Source organism: Xiphophorus maculatus, chromosome 11, assembly GCF_002775205.1.
Source record: "Xiphophorus maculatus strain JP 163 A chromosome 11, X_maculatus-5.0-male, whole genome shotgun sequence".
In the NCBI taxonomy this organism is placed as follows: domain Eukaryota; kingdom Metazoa; phylum Chordata; class Actinopteri; order Cyprinodontiformes; family Poeciliidae; genus Xiphophorus; species Xiphophorus maculatus.
This window is the reverse complement of record NC_036453.1, coordinates 17540198-17559009: the sequence shown is the minus strand read 5'-3', so window position 1 is coordinate 17559009 and position 18812 is coordinate 17540198. Positions and strand designations below refer to the sequence as shown.

The following is an 18812-nucleotide window of genomic DNA, read 5'->3' as shown; positions in this document are numbered from 1 at the left end:
GAAAGACTTGTGTTGAGGGCAATGATGTGAAAACGAGGCTATTAATCTATTTAGAAACCTAATGCACCTAGAATGATAATGTCAGGCACCCGTAACAGAGGTGATGGGAAGACTGAGAAAAAACCCATTTACAGTGGCATTCAAGTTTGATCTTATCAGTCGTTGGAGAATGTGACGTGTGTGTAAACGGAAGGGATTAATCAAGCCAAACAGTGTCTGAGAAGTTAGAAGACAGCATATCTGCAGGTGTCAACACTTCTGTGGCTCAGTCGTAACTATTGATTGATCAGGAGAGCAAGAACAAAGCCTTGACGCAGATTCAGCGCTTATGTGAGCGGTTCTCAGATGTTTACTGTGCTTTGTTTTCGAAATATGGTCAGCAAGCAGTGGCGTTTTTAATAAGGATGTTGGCTTCTTGTCTAGGGCTGCGGGGCGCCATAAGTACTTCCGACAAGTTTGCATGTCACTGTAGCGCGCGCAAATCTCTGGGAGAAAATATTCCTCGGCTGACCATGAGGCAGAAGTTGTCATCTGACATACAGCTTCTCACTTGATGGTAATTTAAAGAGCCATTTCATCTTTTTCAGTTATGTTTTTGTAAAGTTAAAACCACCCTAGAAGACAATGTTCAAAACAAGATATATTTGAAATAAAAAATAGACATTTAAAGGATGGGGTGGAGGGTGGGCATCATATGCTGGGTGCACATGATGCCCACGTTTTGAAGATCAAAGACTCAGAAGCTGTTTTTTTTATAGTTTATTTCATTAATTTATGCAATAAACACATTCTTGGATGCTGCACATTAGGCCTACTCATGTTGACCCATTTTGTGACTAAAAAATAGATAAAACAGTCATCAGTAATTCTTATACATGCATACTATAATATTCATGCCTAAAAATTTAGAAGTTTAAATGAATTGCATGAAAGTTGGAAGGGTTACAAATCCAGGATGGTTAAAAGTTGTTTTTCAGTTTGGGTAGTGTTTGTCTTAACTTGCAGTGGACTCTAGATCTGATGTGATCAATATGCAAATCAATCACTGAGTGAACAACAACAATCACAGGGACATAAACACTGATATGCTAATTTCTGCTGGTACACAGGTCAAGCTGTTAGATTGAGAGGTAAAGAAACACTCCTCTATCACACCCTGGATTTGTGTTTCAGGAAATGATGAAGGACCGTCTTCTAGACCTGCTACTATGAGTGCCCATGAAAGGCTTAATAATTATTCAGTCTTATCACAAACTCCTGCATACACAAATAGACCACAATTAAAATTAACCAACAGTGCACTATTTTTTTACTTCATAGGGTTTATCCATCTCATTATATATCTGGTTCATTGGGGAAGATACCAGAGGAGGGATTTAGGGATTTGAACACATTTATTTTAAAGGTCCTGAACTGTCAAAACGAAAAATTCAGTTTCAAAATTTCAAGGCACTAATTTTTCCCAACTTTCAGGCTCTGTGGGCCCCATGGAGCCACAAAGCTGTTATATACAGCCAGATCTCCAAGTTCAGATTTTATATATTTAGCCTTATTGTTTTGAATAAGGAAATCCATCTGCTACAAACACAGATAACTACAGGCCTGTTTGAAAATGTTATGACCAACTAATGGACGTCTTGAGGAAAAATGTATTATTTTCGAGCAACATTAAGATTTAGAAAGCACACTACAATCACATTTGATTCTTGTGTAATAAGATAAACATATTGAAAAGAAATTTGATCCGTTTTAAATTTAAATGTTTTCATCATAGAGCAAACATGAATGAGTAATAATTTCTTTTCTTACAATGTTTTCTTTTAAAGTCTAAAGGCAAAAATAAAATAAAAAAATTCTGTTTATATTTATTTTGTGCTGAGTTTCAACAGTAAAATGCAGCAAGTCCACCAGACCCACAAACAGTCGCTGTGTAACCAAAATATGAGCAATTCACCAAGGTTAAAATGTAATTTCAGTTAATAGCTAAATTAGAAACAAAATAACTAAATCAGAAACAAAATGCACCTTATGAAAAACAATACATGGTTTGAATGAAATTTGACTTAAAACTGCAGCACTGCTTTCTTGGTCCCCATTTAAACAACACTTCCCATGAAAAACTAAACTCTTGCTAATGAACTGAATCCATCTGGTGAACTCAATATAATTTCACAAAATCTACAACATTCACACCATGCTAGTCTCCATAACAAAAATCCATAGATCTGTGAACTGTGATGCAGACTTTGTTGACTGCTGCATTCAGACAGACTCGACGACCTGCTCTTTGAATAACTTTCCGTTTGTTTCCAGACTGAATGGATGCATGAATGATCACCACCTTGTGGTAGTAAGAGATGCTCACATGCAGAAGTCAAAAAAGAGAAAGAAAAAAAACAGTGGTCTTTCTTTTCATCAAAAACAAATTTCTTCAAGTTAACAAAACAGCTTGAAGAAATAGATTTACCCATACATTCAAAACCAACTTAAAATATTTGGTTCAACATCTCCCTTTTTCTTAAAATAATGGACTGACAGTGCACAATTAAAAAATACCATCAAGCTATTGGAATAGGCATGACCATCCAGTGGTTGACATAACATACACAATACAATCTATTATGCATTATCTTACAGAGTTTTGATTACTTTAGGCAATCAAAAGAAAGGTGCATCATTGACCATAATTGTGCTAACACACATACAATCATCTGTCCCTCATCTATAAATTCTTCTGACTAGCAGACTGAATCCAGGTGCGAACAGCAGCGTCTTCAAACCGACTTTATGTTCTGGTGCAGTAGCTGTGAGGAACACAAGAAAGTTAGTTCTCTGATCACACAAGGAACAAGTTTAAAGTAACTCTAGAAATGCTTTTTAAAAAAATATTCCTTTTTAATATGTTCATGAACATGACTGCACGCATACCGTCAGCGCCACAAGGTCACCTGACCCAGATGATAACATGTTCCTTTGCTTAACGCTAATCAAACAGAATCAGATTGTGAAAAACATTCCAATTGCTTCGCATAACGACGCTAACGCTGCAACCTGCACCACTCTCCGACTGGACAGAGTTAAATGAGCGCTGAGCTTCTACCAGGTCAAATACAAAATATTGACAGTTGCTAAAGAATACCTTAGTGTTTAAATATGCTAAGGTTTGTTTTATTTCACACTACATCGGACTGTTGTAAATAACTATTATAAAATAGGGACATAATCACATAAGTGTGTAAACTTTTCCTATTTCGTTTGGGACAATCAGAAAAGCTACGGTATTGTTCTGTCTTTGTTGTACTGCAGCCTTGTTCCCTCTTCTCAGACAAATTTCTCCCATGGGAGACAAATAAATAATCTTATCTTATAATTACAAATGTATAAATTCTAGGCTTCAATTATATTCTTATTTCTGTTTTCTATTTTTGGCCCCTTGGCCTGGATTACTTGGGATGTTTTGTATGGTGCAGTAATGAATGCTTTGTTTCAAACAGTTCATATGTCTAAAATAAATAAAGCTATCATTAGGCCTTATATTGCTCTCACCTTTGTTATATTTAGATTTTAAAAGAAAATGTACATAATTAATAGTTTAAGATAACAAATGGACTAGACAGTGCTTAAAACAAAATGTTAGAGGCCTCCTTTTGATTACCCTAATCATTAATTTCCCTTCTAGAAAGGAAATAAGTGTCTGTTTTTATTATAAACTCCTTTATTCAACAGTTATTACCACTCCCTTTCTGTCTAATTTTTACTTGGTGTTAAGGAGGATGCATGCTTGAGTGTGTCCAAACTAACAACACGAATCTTGCAGTGGTCAGAAGGCTTGGTAATCTTAAAAAATGTGTTTCAATGGGATGGAATTTTGTATCGCGTATAGGGGCACATTTCTCTTTCACACTCACTGCAGTGAAAGGAAAAAAAGGGAAATATCTCATTCAAATGAACCGACTGTGTTTCGAATTTCTCAACTTAGGGGAAGGCCACAAGAAGGTAGCTATTTCCCCACAATTTATTCATAACTGCTTCAATAATACAACTGAAACTTTGGCAAACAAGTCCAGAAGAAGGCCTAAGTTTGAACTGATCCAAAAACAGGAACAGGGAAATAGTTCAACAAACATAAAATGAACCTTCCTCTATCTGCCTCAGTTCCTACTGTAGACCTAAATCTAAAATAAAATGTGCTGCTTGTTCTGAAGATAAAAGTGTAGAAAAAATTCTTAAACAATTATTCAACGATCCCTCTCTGAGTATTTCCTATTTATAAAAGGGCGTGGCACTGGCACTGTAATCTGAACCAAATCTCTCAAAAAGATTTTTCCGAAAATTGTTTAAGTGTTAAATTGTGAAGCTGCATAAAGAAAACCCATATTTTAAAGTTATTTTTTTACTAGAGGTCCCTCATGCCTTAACAAGTGTAGAGGATGAGGTAGTTGATTATTTACTCAGAGTAAAACTTTTTAAACTCCTTCTACAAAGCAGGACAGCACATGCACTGAGATTCATTTTCTACTCTTGTGCACATTGCTGAGTGTATAAAAAAAATCCTTCTATAATTCGCTCACCTCGCAAGTGGATTTCTGTAGCTGTAAAGACACAAACAAAGCACATGTAGGAGGACAGCTTGAATATGGGTATGTTTAATAAGCGGCACAAACAGAATGCTTTAGATACGCACCTTTTATTGTATAAGTGGTCTCCATGCCTGCATGGATGTGGTCAAAGACATGACAATGGAGCAGCCATGTCCCTGGGTTTGCCGCCACCATCTCAACAGTCTGGAAAATCCCAGGGAACAAATCGAAAACATCTGCGCGATGCACATGGTCCGTCTAACACCCACACACACGCACACACACACAACTGTCCATAAGATACCGCAAAGGGAACAAAGAAGAGGAAATATGCAAAATAACACAACCGAGGAACTGAGTGTCCTGGAACAAACCCTGTAGATGAAGGTTTCGGCATGAAAGTGAACTGTGTGCATGTCTATTTCATTGCCCATGCCAAGTAGATACCAGTCGACTTTCTCATTCTCCTTCATCACCAGTCCACGGAGGTTACCATACAGTCTACCATTAATTCCTGTAACACACACATTTATAAATCACACAACCAGCTGTGACGGGAAACCATCTTGACATAAAATTAAACCTTCTTACCATAACACTACCCTGTTTTGACTATAAATGATGTAAGCTGGAAAAGAGCTGTTTTCTCCTTTGTTGCACCATATGTTATAAACTTGTAGTTCTTGTGCAAGACTTTTTTTTTTTTAATCTTAGGATTTTACCAAATTTCTCAAGCTGTTTGTTTCAGAATGTACCATTTACTTAGACTGGATGACCACTCTGGACCGCTGGAAATGTAAACACTTCTGCTGTTGTAATTTGTGCAGAATGTTTTTTTGGCATTGTCTTGACCAAATAGGTCAGTTGCTACAAAGCATCTCACAGAGATCTCATAAACGGTCCGTGCATACCAAAAATAGATGGTCATTTTTTTTAAACGGACGACACAGTGACCATGACGTGCAGACAGAAAATGATTCATAAGACCACAGGGAAATGTTTTTAGTCCATGTTTCATAAGTAAGTCTAACTGAGACAGTGTCTCCAAATGTTATATTCAAAGCATGTCTATCCACACAGTGTTTCCACTTGTTTATTTCCACTCTTTATATGTGACTAAAGTTTACAAATCGCTTAATTAAAAAGTAAAAGTTTCCACACCACCCTCTTTTGTTCGTACCGTGCATCAAGTTACTCTCCTTAAAGTCTTCATCTTTTTTAAATGTTCCAGGGTCGACGCCAAGGTATGTCTTAATGTTGTCATCCAAGTACCAGGACTGGTTTTCATCATACACCAAAAACAGCAGCGCAAACTCCCTGTCTATGTCCCGCCTTTGTCTGTCAACCAACTCGCCATGGCCCAGAGTCCCAGGCCTGCATATCACCAGCGGCCCAAGAAGACCACTAAAGAGATCCTGAGCATGAAGACATGAGTGCTTTAGCTACTATTTAGACATGAAATTTAAACTGCAAATGACGTACTTACAAGTTAATGTTTCTGTAAGAAGGAGGGATGTACCTTGACGTAGTCAACAGATGAGAAGTAAGCATAGGTAGTGCAGTTAGGATCTGAATTTGTTGGTCCAGAGCTTTTAGGAATATCCCAAGTCAACTCAATAATGTGGCCTGAAGGAAAGATAGAATATATAAACTCCATAAAGTTAATTCAGAGGAAACAGCTCCTGTTATAAAGATTTGTTTTCCTTATTCTCACCAGGTTGAACAGCAGTGTGTGAACCGCTGGCCTTGACTCCGTGTGGTGTGATGGAGTAAGGCCGACTGGCTTTGTTTTTGAATATAATCAGAATCCGCTCTCCCACCTCTCCGTGGATTATCGGACCTACAAATGGAAGAAAGATATTCTCTGCCATTCTCTCAGTTTATTTAGCAATGCTGATGTAAGGAGGTGCTGATCTCACCCAAGATGCCCAAGTGTTCCTCCCGTGCCTTCTGATTTTTGAAGGTTTCATCTGTGTATTCACGATACACTACCTTCTTATAGCGGGAGCCAATCCTGTTCTCCCCTTTACCCACAAATATATTGCCTGGACTGGGAGACATGTACCAATTAGCTTCCATCAACAAACAGTAATAAGCTCCACCACTAATTACAGGCTCCAAGTGCAACACATAGACGCATCATCTCACAGTCGTCCTGCCTTACTCACACACCTCTCCTCTGGATTTGTTTTGTGTTTCTCCAGCTCCCAGTCTCTTGTAGGTGAGTAGTCCCATTCAATTTCCTCTGCACTGATATAATACTTCACAATCCTGGGAGAGTCAGAGTGTGGGGCATGTATGCTTTTTGCCTTGCAAGGTTTGACTTTGTAAAGGTGCCTCATGCCAGCTGAGAAGTGATCTGTTGTTCTGCAGTCCACCTCAAACAGGCCTGAGAGGGTCAAAGAACAAAACAAATGATGTCATCAAATTTTATTACCATGATTCTTAGTAGATTTCCTGTTGGAACAAAAAAGATTGTCTTCAGCTGTTTGAAAGTTTTGTGTGGGAGGGTAGCACACATCCCTCTTTCTGTTTTAAATTACATTTGTCCCAAAGCTCCAGCTTATCACTTAAAATCCTACTATTGAGATTTCCTGCAAATTCTCCCATCAGTAATTTTGTGGATTTTTGTGTTCCTAAAATTCAAGCAATTACACAATGGGAAATGTCATGATATAAATCAAGAAGACCCTTGTTGAGTCCCAGGTATACATAATAAACTTTATAGAAGACTTTTAAAATTAATAATCAGACGTATTGGATTAATTGATCAGCAATATCCCTCAGTAAAAGCCAGTATTTTTGGCAGTTTCCTAGTATAGAGCAACCACAAGTGTGTTCCAAAACACTTTGAACACACTTGAGACTGCTGCCCATAAGCAAGCTTCGTGAGGAGATACAAGACAGTTTCCAAATCATTTTCTTTATCTACCTGAAACAATTCCCCAAAGAAAATATTTAGGATAGCCAATCTTTTAAGGAGCAAACAACCCAACAAATTTGCTCCAGGGTCATATTGCACAGCAGTTTGCAATATTGCACAAAACCTCTGAGACTCTGCAGGCTTCAGTAAATACTGAAAGTAAGCATTCATAAGAGTACAATTATTGTATGAATGTATGAATTAATGTACGAATTACATTCATTGAGCAAAAACGAACAATTAGTAAGAGGCTAAACATATAGAAAATTTGTTGTATTTTTAAAATAATCACCATTTTTTAATATGGTTTAAAATGATAGAAAATCAGCGATACATTTTCTTCTACTAGATGTTGATATCTGTAGAAAATGTCATAACGAACAAATAAAGAATTTCGTTTTGGAAATTAAGTGGCATTATTCAATGGCAAAAACTGAAAAACTCCAACCTGCATTTGTTATTATGCCTAAGTATAAAAGCCTTAATTAGTTCTTTGCTATTATTTTTTTGCCAGCGATATTAACAACTATTGTGGAAGGTCCAAAGGGCCACTGGGTTTTGGTGTCCAAACATTATCCTCCCTTAGATCACATTTTACAATACTTTTTCAGTTATAGAAAATGAATGCAAATGACAAACCATGATTATTTGGCTGCATGAAGAGAGCTGCAGTGGTGTGGGGAAACAGGCTGACTGTATCGCGTGTAGTGCTTTGTTTCTCAAAGGTGTTTCCCTCAAAATACACTCCGTGTATGTCTGCCTCTGTGCCGAGCCCAAAGGTGTACCACATGACATTGTCCCCGGCACACATTTCCAGCCCCGGAAGGTTCCCGTACATGAGTCCATTTATAGCTGAAACAGAAAGGGACAAAATAATTAGCAAAGTACAAGCTGGATCTCGAAAGATAAAACTATGATCTCTGTTCGTAAAAGTCTCATTAAGAGAAAACTGTGCAGCCGTTTTCAAACAAACTGATTACCATGCATTTTGTTGCTCTCCACAAAGTTCTCGTCTTCTTCATCTGTCTCAGCAGTGCCGAAAAGCCTGATGCTTTCATTCAGATACCAGCTCAAGTTTTCATCCATGACAGAGAAAAGGAGGAAGAACTCCTTGTCAACACCCTTCTGTTGAACAATAAACACACACAATTCAGGAAACAGAGAGACATCTAGAAATGACAGAATGTGTTTATGTATGGCTTTGTAGCAGTGCAACTATAATTAGAGGATACATAACACAGTAGGATTCTCTTATTGTGGGAAAAGTGTGTGTGCCAAGAGATTATAAAACCCCTACCTGGATTCCATTCTTCCCCAGCGCTCCTCGTTTACACACAAGTAGAGGCCCAACTAATCCAGAGTTGGTATCCTTGACAGGATCCGTGGCGGAGTAGTACATGTAGGGAATACAAGGAGAATCGGATGGCGACGGGCCTTCCAGCACCCGCCAAGTGTAGACAAATTCCTTACCCGAGTCAACATGTGACCCTGGGTTGTCAGAACCTGAAACATTACAGACAAAGCAATGAAAGTTCAATTAATACACTTTCACAGTCTCATTATATTTTGTGTTCATTAAAATATAGTTGTTGTTTTTTTTTATTACTGTTACTATTTTCTTTTATTATCTGAATTCTCTGAGTCAATATTGTTTTTAATTTTTCTCTCTCTGTAATTTGGAACAAATGAGCAAAACAGTGTGAAAATAAAATGCTTAGCTTTACAAAAGAGCTAAACTTTTTTTTGACAGGCACAACAAAGTTTTTTTTATTTAATTTTATAATACAGGCTTTAAAAAAAAAAATCCTTGTCACCAACTGCTTCCTCACCATCTTCGTAGCTGGTTCCCTGGGAATGTTTCTCATAGTGAAGTCCATGAGGATGAATGCTGTAGCTTCTGTTGGCCTTGTTCTGGAATGTCACTCTAAGAATATCGCCCTCCTCTGCCCTCAGAACAGGACCTGGTCAAAGGTTTGAAAAAGGAAATTAACAGTGGGCTGCTTTGAGAAGACAGAAGAAATGCAAAATGAGCAACTTTAACATTAAACAGTGCATTTGGAGAAAAGGGCAGAGAGAAAAACAAGTACCCAAGAGTCCATGATGGGATGGTGATGCTTTGACGTGGGTGAAGGTATTGTCTGTGTACTCTTTGTATATTACTTTTACATAGGTACCTCCAATTGCTCCATTATCTCGGCTAAAAAACACATCTGATGCCCTAAAAAGGAAAGGACAACAGAAAACAAACAGATCAATAAATCTATTATTCTATTCCTGACAGACACATCTATCTCTATCTCCGTTTTACTTACAGATCTAGTTATCCAAATTAATATTTATTTTACTCTCATTTCAAAAAACATTTCTGCTGTTATTTGTACTCCTCTGTTGTTTTCATTGTCACTTCTTGTAAATAGCCTGTTGGTTTTTTAATGCTCAAATACACATGTACATTTTTAAAATGATCCCACTAAGTTGGACATGCCTTTGAATCGGAGTACACCATTTCAAATAATGATGTATTTATCAAAATAATTTGTGAATCTTGATGATTTCTGTCTCTTTACTGCTGTTGTTCCAGAATTTCCCTACTGGGGATAATAAAATATATTTCTATTCTATTCTAGTCTAGTCTAGTCCAGTCCAGTCTAGTCTAGTCTAGTCTAATCTTCCCACAGCCTGCCTGGGTTAGAGTTAACTGGTAACCTCTTCACTCCCCCAGATGATTTTGCTTTCTAAATTTACTTTCCTAGCTCTTCCTAAGGACATGCAATCGATGTCTCTGTTTCCTCTCTGGGTGCCTGACCAAGATTTCCACTCTTAGGAAATCTCTCAGTGTATCTCTCAAAGCGTCCTCTGCTCCTTTCATGCCAGTGTAAACAGCGGCATCCCCACCCGCAGTAGAACTTCCTCAACTCATATCCTGGGGATGTTTGGATTACTTTGGTGTTTCTTTTTTTTTGGTTGTTGTGACTCAATGACAAGTCTAGTTGTCTTACAATTGGAAAGTTACCTATCAATCTATTCTGGTTGTAGTGTAAATTGCTTTGAGCTGTTAGCATGACAAGATGTGAGCCATTAAAACTCAGACCTTTCATTATTTATTAGAATTCAGATGGGACTCTGGCTCAATCACTTTAAAACTCATACATCCTCATACTCATACACTGAAAGTCCGCATTTTCAGAGCACAAACTTCACCAATTGACCTTGATTCTGGATTATTCAAAACATTACTCTATGCTACGCACGATTACTCACCTGCCCTCTTCAGTAAGCGATGCGTTTTTAATCAAATTCTTTTCTGAGGGGGCGTAGTTCCACTGGACTTCCTCTGCTGCCAGGTAGAAATTCCTGACAACACCAGGTATTGTGCTGCCAGACGAAGAGTCACATGACATCACTTCGTAAAAGGCCTGCATACCAGCTGAGAAAAAAAATCAAATAGGTACAAAATATGAGTTTGTTTACAAAAATTCCTTTCTTATCTTTACATGACAGGAAATTGAAGAACATCAAAAAGTGTTACTTGCCTCAAATTTAAACAATTCCAACACCAGTTATAGACTTTAACAATTAATGCCTTACACACTTTCAACATTTTCACAATTTGTCATGATCCAACCAAAACATTCACTGTATTTTTTTCATAACTAATGTCACACACCAGCACATGTTGGTGCATACTGGTGAAGTAAAAGAAAGAGTGCCTGCTTGGCTAACTGTTTTAAATGTTCAAATAAAAAAACTGACATCCTGAATCAATTATTTCTGACCAATTTTGGTGTAATTAACACTGGAAAGCTTTTACCTACTTTGGAACTAAGACTGAATCTTTGTTCTTTGCGAAATAGTTAAAGCTCAGTCAGACTGGGTGGAGTCTGGGATGATCATTTAATTCCATGTTTTGACGTAGTTTTTCCACCCAAGCTGGTGAGTTTTGCGACACCTCCTGAACTACCAAGGGACTCTTTTCTGTTTCACCATTTAAAGCTCTTCTTGCAAGACCAATCATCTTAGGTGATCATGTTTTGGTAAATTAGCAATCATGCTTTGTTGCTTAGTCACCCAGGGCAGTTATGAAAAGGGGGCTCCCAAATAAGGTTAAACAAGTATAAAATTGAGCCTGTTTTTGTTGTTTATGCTTGTGCAGCTAATGGGAAGCTGGAAACACCTGTAAATACAGGTGCTACTGTATTTGCTGCTGAAAATACAGAGACTTTTGTTCGCACCTATTGAAGACTTCTTCACTTTCTCCCAGCCAGAAATGAGATGAATTCCTGTGTTTTTATTGGTCAGCGAATGGCAGACAGACAGGATTGCTAAAGGTGCTATTCATACAAAAACCATCAGTGATTATGCTATATTCTTTCCAGTTTTAGATGATGAGTTGTATAGTTCTCTGTGAAATAGTTTACACTTGTAATACAGTTTTATGGGAAAACCAATTTCTCAATTGGTTTATCTTTGACATGTCTGCTTCGTTCTTTAGTTTTCATAATTCTGTTTATTCACTACAAACAAACCTCAGAGTCCTGCACAGAACAACCATATTCTGTGGTTGATCAAACTGAGATCAACATCATTAGTTTTTCTTTTACTACTTCCTTAAGTCACTTTTTTGCACTGGCTTTTACTTAGGAGTAACAGAGTAGTAAAGTGGGGTAAATACAAATGGTGATCGCATTCGTCACACCTCATTCTCCATATCATCTTGATTTGTCATGTCTTGGAAATTAAAACTTTGGCTTATTTACTGGGAAGAAAGAACTGATAACGGAGGTTTCTGAGAAAGTGTTGTAGGAGGTTTCAGTGAAGATGCTTTTTCTTCTATTTCCAAGCGAAACTCGTTTGAACCAGGTTTGATTTAGGGACGGAGGTTCCAATTAACCAGAGATGGGAGAAACTGAGAGAAACTCCCTACAGGAGAGAGATGGATGGAAGACACCATACATGTGACTGAAAAGATATAAAAGGATAATTGTGTTACGTTTCAATTCTTCTTCTCTCTTGCTTTTATTTTCTCACTCGCTGACACTTACTCTGATTTTCTAAATAAAATATCTAAAGACAAATGCGCATTTCTCTGACTGATTCAGTGTATCGCTCTCTCTCAAAACAAAAACAATTTTTTTTCCTAAACAGTCACATAAAAATGTGAAAAACATTTTCAAGGAGCTGTATTTGTTGTATTTTGAGAGAGTGCAATTCTTTGAGGCGGATGTTCACCGGACTTTGGACATCAATAAAACACATCATGGCCCAATTTGAACAGAAACACACCCCTCTGCTATGTGAATGCTGGTAACAAAAACAGCAGCACCCCGCAGGCACACATTCTCCCCTGTCAGCAGGGGAGGCAGTTAGAGGGGGCAGAGGTGAAACAAAGGTTAAAGGGCAAGTTGTCCTACCTTGTAAGTGGTCATTAACCTGGCAGCTCAGCAGCCACTTTCCTCTCATTTTTGGGACCATGGTAGCAGTAGCGAACGTGGCCGGAAACAGGCTGATTGTATCAGTGCGGTGGCCTCGGTCCAGCAGAGTGTTTCCATGGAAAAAAGCACTGTGGACATCCACTTCGTTACCCATCCCAAATAAATGCCAGGCTACAGGCCGGTGCTGGCAGAGCTTAATACCAGGCAGATTACCAAATGTGTACCCGTTTATAGCTGTAGTACAAAAGAAAACAGAACTAAATGAACAACAAATTAAAAGAATAGTGTATTTACAGAATTTAGTATTATTACAATTAACTTTTCAACAGAAGGGAAGCAGGAAAGGATTACAATCGGAAAACTAATTGACCAGTAAAAAGTACTTTTTTGATAATGTGTGCAGTTGTTTTCAATGAGAACAGTCTTAAAAGGGGAAAGGTTCTCACCATGCATCAAGTTCGACTCCTCAAACTCTGGATCGTCTGAAGAGACCCCATCTGGTTCCGAGCATCTCTTAATGTTGTCTTCCAGGTACCAGCTCAGGTTTTCATCCACCACACTGAACAACAAATAGATGTCCTGATCGACATCCTTGCGGGCCGACTCGGAAACTTGTCTTCCAGGATTCTTCAGAATTCCTTAGAGCACAAATAACAAATGCTTCTTTAATGTCTTTTCAGATATTTTTTATTTAATTTGATAACTTCTCTTAGAATTATTTTTAAAATTAATGCTGGGTTCAGCTAACTTATTATTAAAGACATATATAGTGCAGATAAGAACAATGCAGTTCTTCTATATTATATATACAATGAAACTCTCCACAGAAGCTGACAGTGTTTCATATACTTTTTTGTACCTTTCTTGCATGTGATGAGAGGTCCAATGAGGCCTGAGGCAATATCCTTTGGAGTATCAATATGGGAGTGGTAGACCCAGGTCAGGCAGTCGGCGTCATCGTTTGTGGGGGCAAACCTCGGTCTTACCTCCCAGCGGTAAGTGTAGCTGCCCCCTGGAGGGACAGAGTCATCCTCCTTCAAATCATTGAGTGTCTTGTCTGGATACAGAGCTCCTGATAAAACAAAGCCCATGATTAGTGCTCTCATTATTCATGTTCAGATCAATTTTACAGAAGAGGAGCAATAATATGCTTTCACTTTCCTCAGGTTTACCACATCATTCAATTACTTTAGGTTCTCTTGAGTTTCTTTAAGTGATTTTGTGGCCTTTTAACTTAAAATTAGTCAAGAACTTAATGAAATAGCAACTTTCTTTTCCTTAGCATTCCATCTTTTGAACACAATATTTTCAAGTGAATTTAATGTTGATTTACAACAAATTCTACAAATCCAACAGATCCAGTTTATACAGAAGTATATAGTCATCTCAGTTCAATATACAGAAGGATTAAAAGATGATTAAGTACATTCAAACTTGATTCCAGCAGGGCAACAAGGCAGAAAAGCTCACAACCAACTGCATCAGTTTATTGACTTTGCAGCAATCGCTTCTCCTGATCAAGCACAAGCCAATAATGGACAGATGACGTCAATATCTTTCCAGCAGTTCCTCATACGGAGGATGAATGTGGCAAAAGTAGAAAGAACTTTCTTTCAATGCGAAGAAACTTCCTACTATCATCTGTCAGTGCATTTTGCATAATTTTAGAACTGTTTTGTAGTTTATAGGATGAGTGTAACTGTTTATTCTATATTTTCCATTCAAAAAGCTAAATCACTTTGTGCATTTGAATTTGGAGCACTTTGCACTGGTGAACCTTAACCCAAAAGCATTTTCCTCACATGACAGTGGTTAATAACCAAATGTATCAGTTATATGTATGACAGCCTTTGTAGTTCCTCTTTTAAGCACATCATCTTTTATTCCGGAGGAGTTTCAGTTTGTACATCTGTGGAAATTTAACAGAAAAGCTTCACGAAGATAAAAAACATAAATAAGCGGTTTGTGTTTTGACTGTGATTAAGAAAAATCTTCCCCAGGATGGGGTGCGATTACAGGGGGTGGTGGAGAGCAGGAAATGCTCAACAGAAGCTAAAGCCTCCCAGAGCTGTCAGAGTAATCTTACTCTTGTGTAATGTAGCAGCTGGAAGAGACCACTGAACACATTCCACTAGTGTCTGTGACGGCCAGGGAGTAATGGAGCTTAAAACAGGGCTTCCCAGTCATTTGAAATTGGAGAACTAACTGAGCAGAGATACTTTCACTTTCTAAAATAACACCATGACATTAATGCTTATATGTACTGCATATAAGCAACTATAGTTGACATAATCAGTGAAAATTAATGCTTCGTGCGTCCACATTTTCAGCCATGGCTATCCAACACATGCTCTTTACAAGAACTTGTGATTCCTCTCCAACTGTGAGCTTGTTCATTGTGTGATACTTTACCTTCTGCGTCCTTCGCGTAGAAAAGTCCGTGGGGATGTATGGAGTAGCTCCTGTTAGCAAAGTTTTTTAAGTGAATTATGATGACATCATCAACCTCGGCTCGCAATATGGGTCCCAGAAAACCAAGCCAATCTGGCCGGGCCGCCAGGTGGCTGTAGGTGGCGTCTGTGTACTCTCTGTACATTGCTTTCTTGTAGGTACTGCCAATGCGGTCTTTCCCTCTTTCCAAGAAAATAGACGCATGTCTGAAATAGAAAGAGGAGGAAGTAGTTATATATAAAGTAGAGGAACTATACAAAATAGATAAATCTCAGCCCATAAGGCCATCTTCAACACATATACTTGTTCTCTATGGTGAACAAACCAATTCTATCGTGTTGCACATAGTAAAATTTTACTCAAGTAGCTGGAAAAAATTTTAGGTTTTTAGATCTTATAGAAGCTGATTTTGGCTAATTATGCAGCAAAGTTTATAACTGGCCAGATCCTCTACAATTTGAGATGTTTTTGTTATGATTACATGTTTTTCAAAGATAATAAGCTGTTTCTGAACCTGTGACAAATGCAGTTTAGCTACTATGTATCCACCTCAAAACTGCAGCAATCAGAAAAGAAGAACAATGCAAACTTGTAACTTTATTTTGATCTTTTTGCAAGACCGCGGGGCTTTCTGGCTTGTTGTGCAATAAAAAGGTTTTTAAAAAACGTTATGCCTGTGTGGTGACAAGGTGTTTTATGATTGTTCATGTTTTTCTGTTTTCTCTGGCAATATTCAGGTGAAGTATTAATTAGATGTTTGGCTTTTTATGAAAAAAAAATAGTATTCTCTTGGATTTACTGTGATCAATGTTTTTTTTTTTTTTTACAAGAAATAAGTAACTGAAAAAGAGAACAAAAGAACAAAATATTACTTTTTTCACAAATCCTGCATGTTAAAAAGCTCTTTGTTGCTTTCAAGTACACAACAACCTATTCCTTCACTTTTATTTATTGTTTACTTTAAGAAATTCGTGATGCTTACTTTTAAATGTCAGATCAGCTGTTGAAACATCCCATATCAAATAAATCATACAAAAATCACTAAAATACATCCTGTCTAACATGAAGCAGACTGTTGCCAGTTTGCGTCATGGTGAAGTATTTTCTTGTTGCTTTTTTTAATCTCAAAAAGCAGCAAGAAATTCAAGAAGCAAAAAAAAAAAAAAAGAAGTAATGAAAAACAGTGACACAAATTGATAGTAGTGGCTAAATTACTCCAAGAACACCGCAATATCTCATCCAGGGAGTCACGAAAGAATGTGACAATAATGTCTGGGGCACTGCTGGCCATATGTTTAGTAATCATACAACAGAAAAATTATCCACAGGAGAAATCCAAGGTAGAAACAACTGTGAGATCCATCTAATATTTGCCACTATACATCGTGATGTTCCTTAAGCATTTTTGGTATATGAACAGATGAAACAAAGATTAAACTTTTTGGAAGGTGTCTGTCCTATTACATTTGACATAAAACTGACATATAATATTTCAGAAAGAGAACATCATGCTGGAACACGGTGGTAGTAGTGTGATGGTCTGTTTGAGATCCTGTGGCATGACCATAAACAGGCCACCAGTGGTCAAAAATCCTTGATGCTGCCGCCATTTGATTTGGAGGGCAATTCATTGTTTTCACACTGTGCCATGTGTCTGGTTTAGTTTAAAATCATAACTTGAGATTTTGAAATAAGTTTGTATTGACTCAACTAAAGTTGGTCTGAAAGAAAACTTTCTTTTATGTTCTGAAACAAAAAGAAAATCAAATTGAGAGGTATCAAATACCTTTTCATCTCATTCTATATACATACAGCAGCTTCACCGTAACTTAACTAACTTTTACGCCTTCCCTTTCCTGTTCTGTGACTGGTGTGAAAACACGTAGTAGGTGCACTGATGCATCAGAAGAGCAGCGCGTTTTTCTCTGTTAATATTTTGCGCATCAGTCAGACTTCCAGCCACGCACAACAGTCCGGTCAGAGGTCTAAACTCTGTCACACCTTGATAACGTGCCCTAATAACCCGAAAAAAAAGAAAAAAAACAGTTTTGATCTAGAAAGAGTAAATCCCTTCTCCATTCATTTGCAGTTTCTTCTTGTCTCTTCACTATTAAACGTCTCTGTTTACCTTCGCACCTCATGTGGGTTGGCCACAGAACGTGATAGATCAAATGAATGAAAATGGAAGCGTAAAGATGACCACTAAAAAGGCCTTTCCAACAAGCCCGAATAAAGTCATAAAAACTTACTCGTCATCTTCGATGTTCAGGCCGTTCAGTAGGTTTTTTTCACTTGGTGCGTAAGACCAGTCGTCCTCTATGATTCCGATAAAGTAAACTCTCTCCCTGCTGTAAGCCCCTTCCGCGCCAAACGAGAGAACAAACAACAAATTGCTTAGCAAGAGCCAGAGTCTCCGAGCCATGTTAGGATGTGACCCCTGTGCGCTGACGGGAAGGAAGCTCAGAGGAACAAGTGAAACCTCCGCAGAGAGACTGAAGTGCGTCCAGGGTGCAGCACTTATGAAAGAAAGCCTGCAAATGAAGACAGTTAGTCCATTGAGCCGGAGAGCGCCGGTGATATGACCGCCTCCTGTGGCACCAGATGGGCAGGCGTAACAAGCACTCGCTCTGGCACGTCAAAATATAATTAAATTCCTCTGCAGAGACATTAAGATAATCGATTAATTCACGCCAAAATGCGGACTCAAGAACACGAGAGGGCTCTAATCTCAGTTAACTGTTTGTCTTTTTGTTTTTGTTTCGACGAATAAGCGCCTTGTTATTTGCTTTCTCTTTCACATTCCCATCAATTTACAGCAGCGGTCCTCAATCTTTTCATTTAGAAATAGGAGCTCAGTAAATTTATAGATTTTCAAGCACTTACTGGACCAACTGCCCAATTATAACCAGAGTAACCAGAAAAAGCACGTTTTGTGGCACTCATATTCTGAGCATGGAAGTTTTTTCTTGTAGGTTTTCTAGTTGTTTGTTTTTTTTCCAGTGAAACTATCTCCAAACGTTTGTGGTCGTTTAACTCGGCACTCTGCTGTGTGTGTGACCACATATGAGCAGTGGGTGAGTAAGCCACAGGAAGCCACATCGGTCGTGTTATTGTTCCCAGCGGTGTAGAGTTGCCACTTCTTGTCCAAACAAAGTGAAGGAACACACACTGGTTCACTGGATTAAACCAGAATGTCCTGGGAGATGTTTATATTATGCCACGAGTTCCACAAAATAATACAGATAAAGTCATCAGACAAGAAGATATAATAGTTTATGATAAAGAGGTTCTTCCAAATTGCATCAATAAGTGATAGACGTTTGTTTAGAAGTGTTTAGAATAATGTGCTCTCTCACAGAAACACAGCCTGTCTTTATATTGCTTTATAAAATCTTTGTAGAGGTTCTAATATGTTTTTAAAAATTA

At 38.0% G+C, this 18812-nt stretch overlaps 1 protein-coding gene across 1 annotated transcript; it reads right to left on the bottom strand.

Moving 5' to 3' along the window:
- Nucleotides 1-764: 764 nt before the first annotated feature.
- On the bottom strand, nt 765-18066 carry LOC102234192 (hephaestin-like protein 1). The gene is made up of 20 exons (XM_023342759.1): nt 17636-18066; nt 15348-15592; nt 13795-14007; nt 13382-13573; nt 12915-13169; nt 10765-10930; nt 9591-9721; nt 9333-9464; nt 8801-9006; nt 8484-8628; nt 8143-8355; nt 6753-6969; nt 6500-6630; nt 6295-6420; nt 6100-6206; nt 5761-5995; nt 4955-5094; nt 4685-4838; nt 4572-4592; nt 765-2804 (listed from the first exon to the last, which is right to left on the bottom strand). Exons 1-20 carry the CDS (start codon nt 17806-17808, stop codon nt 2719-2721), a joined length of 3288 nt encoding a protein of 1095 aa, XP_023198527.1. The 5' UTR covers nt 17809-18066; the 3' UTR covers nt 765-2718.
- Between the last annotated feature and the right edge of the window lie 746 nt (nt 18067-18812).

Excerpts from the sequence above, each read along its gene's own strand:
- LOC102234192 (XM_023342759.1), bottom strand. The coding sequence starts at position 17,808 with ATGGCTCGGAGACTCTGGCTCTTGCTAAGCAATTTGTTGTTTGTTCTC. Across the intron at positions 9,722-10,764 it reads TCGCTTACTGAAGAGGGCAG|GGCATCAGATGTGTTTTTTA; the intron begins GTGAGTAATCGT and ends TTTCCTTTTTAG. Across the intron at positions 6,970-8,142 it reads CATGCAGCCAAATAATCATG|GCCTGTTTGAGGTGGACTGC; the intron begins GTTTGTCATTTG and ends TGACCCTCTCAG.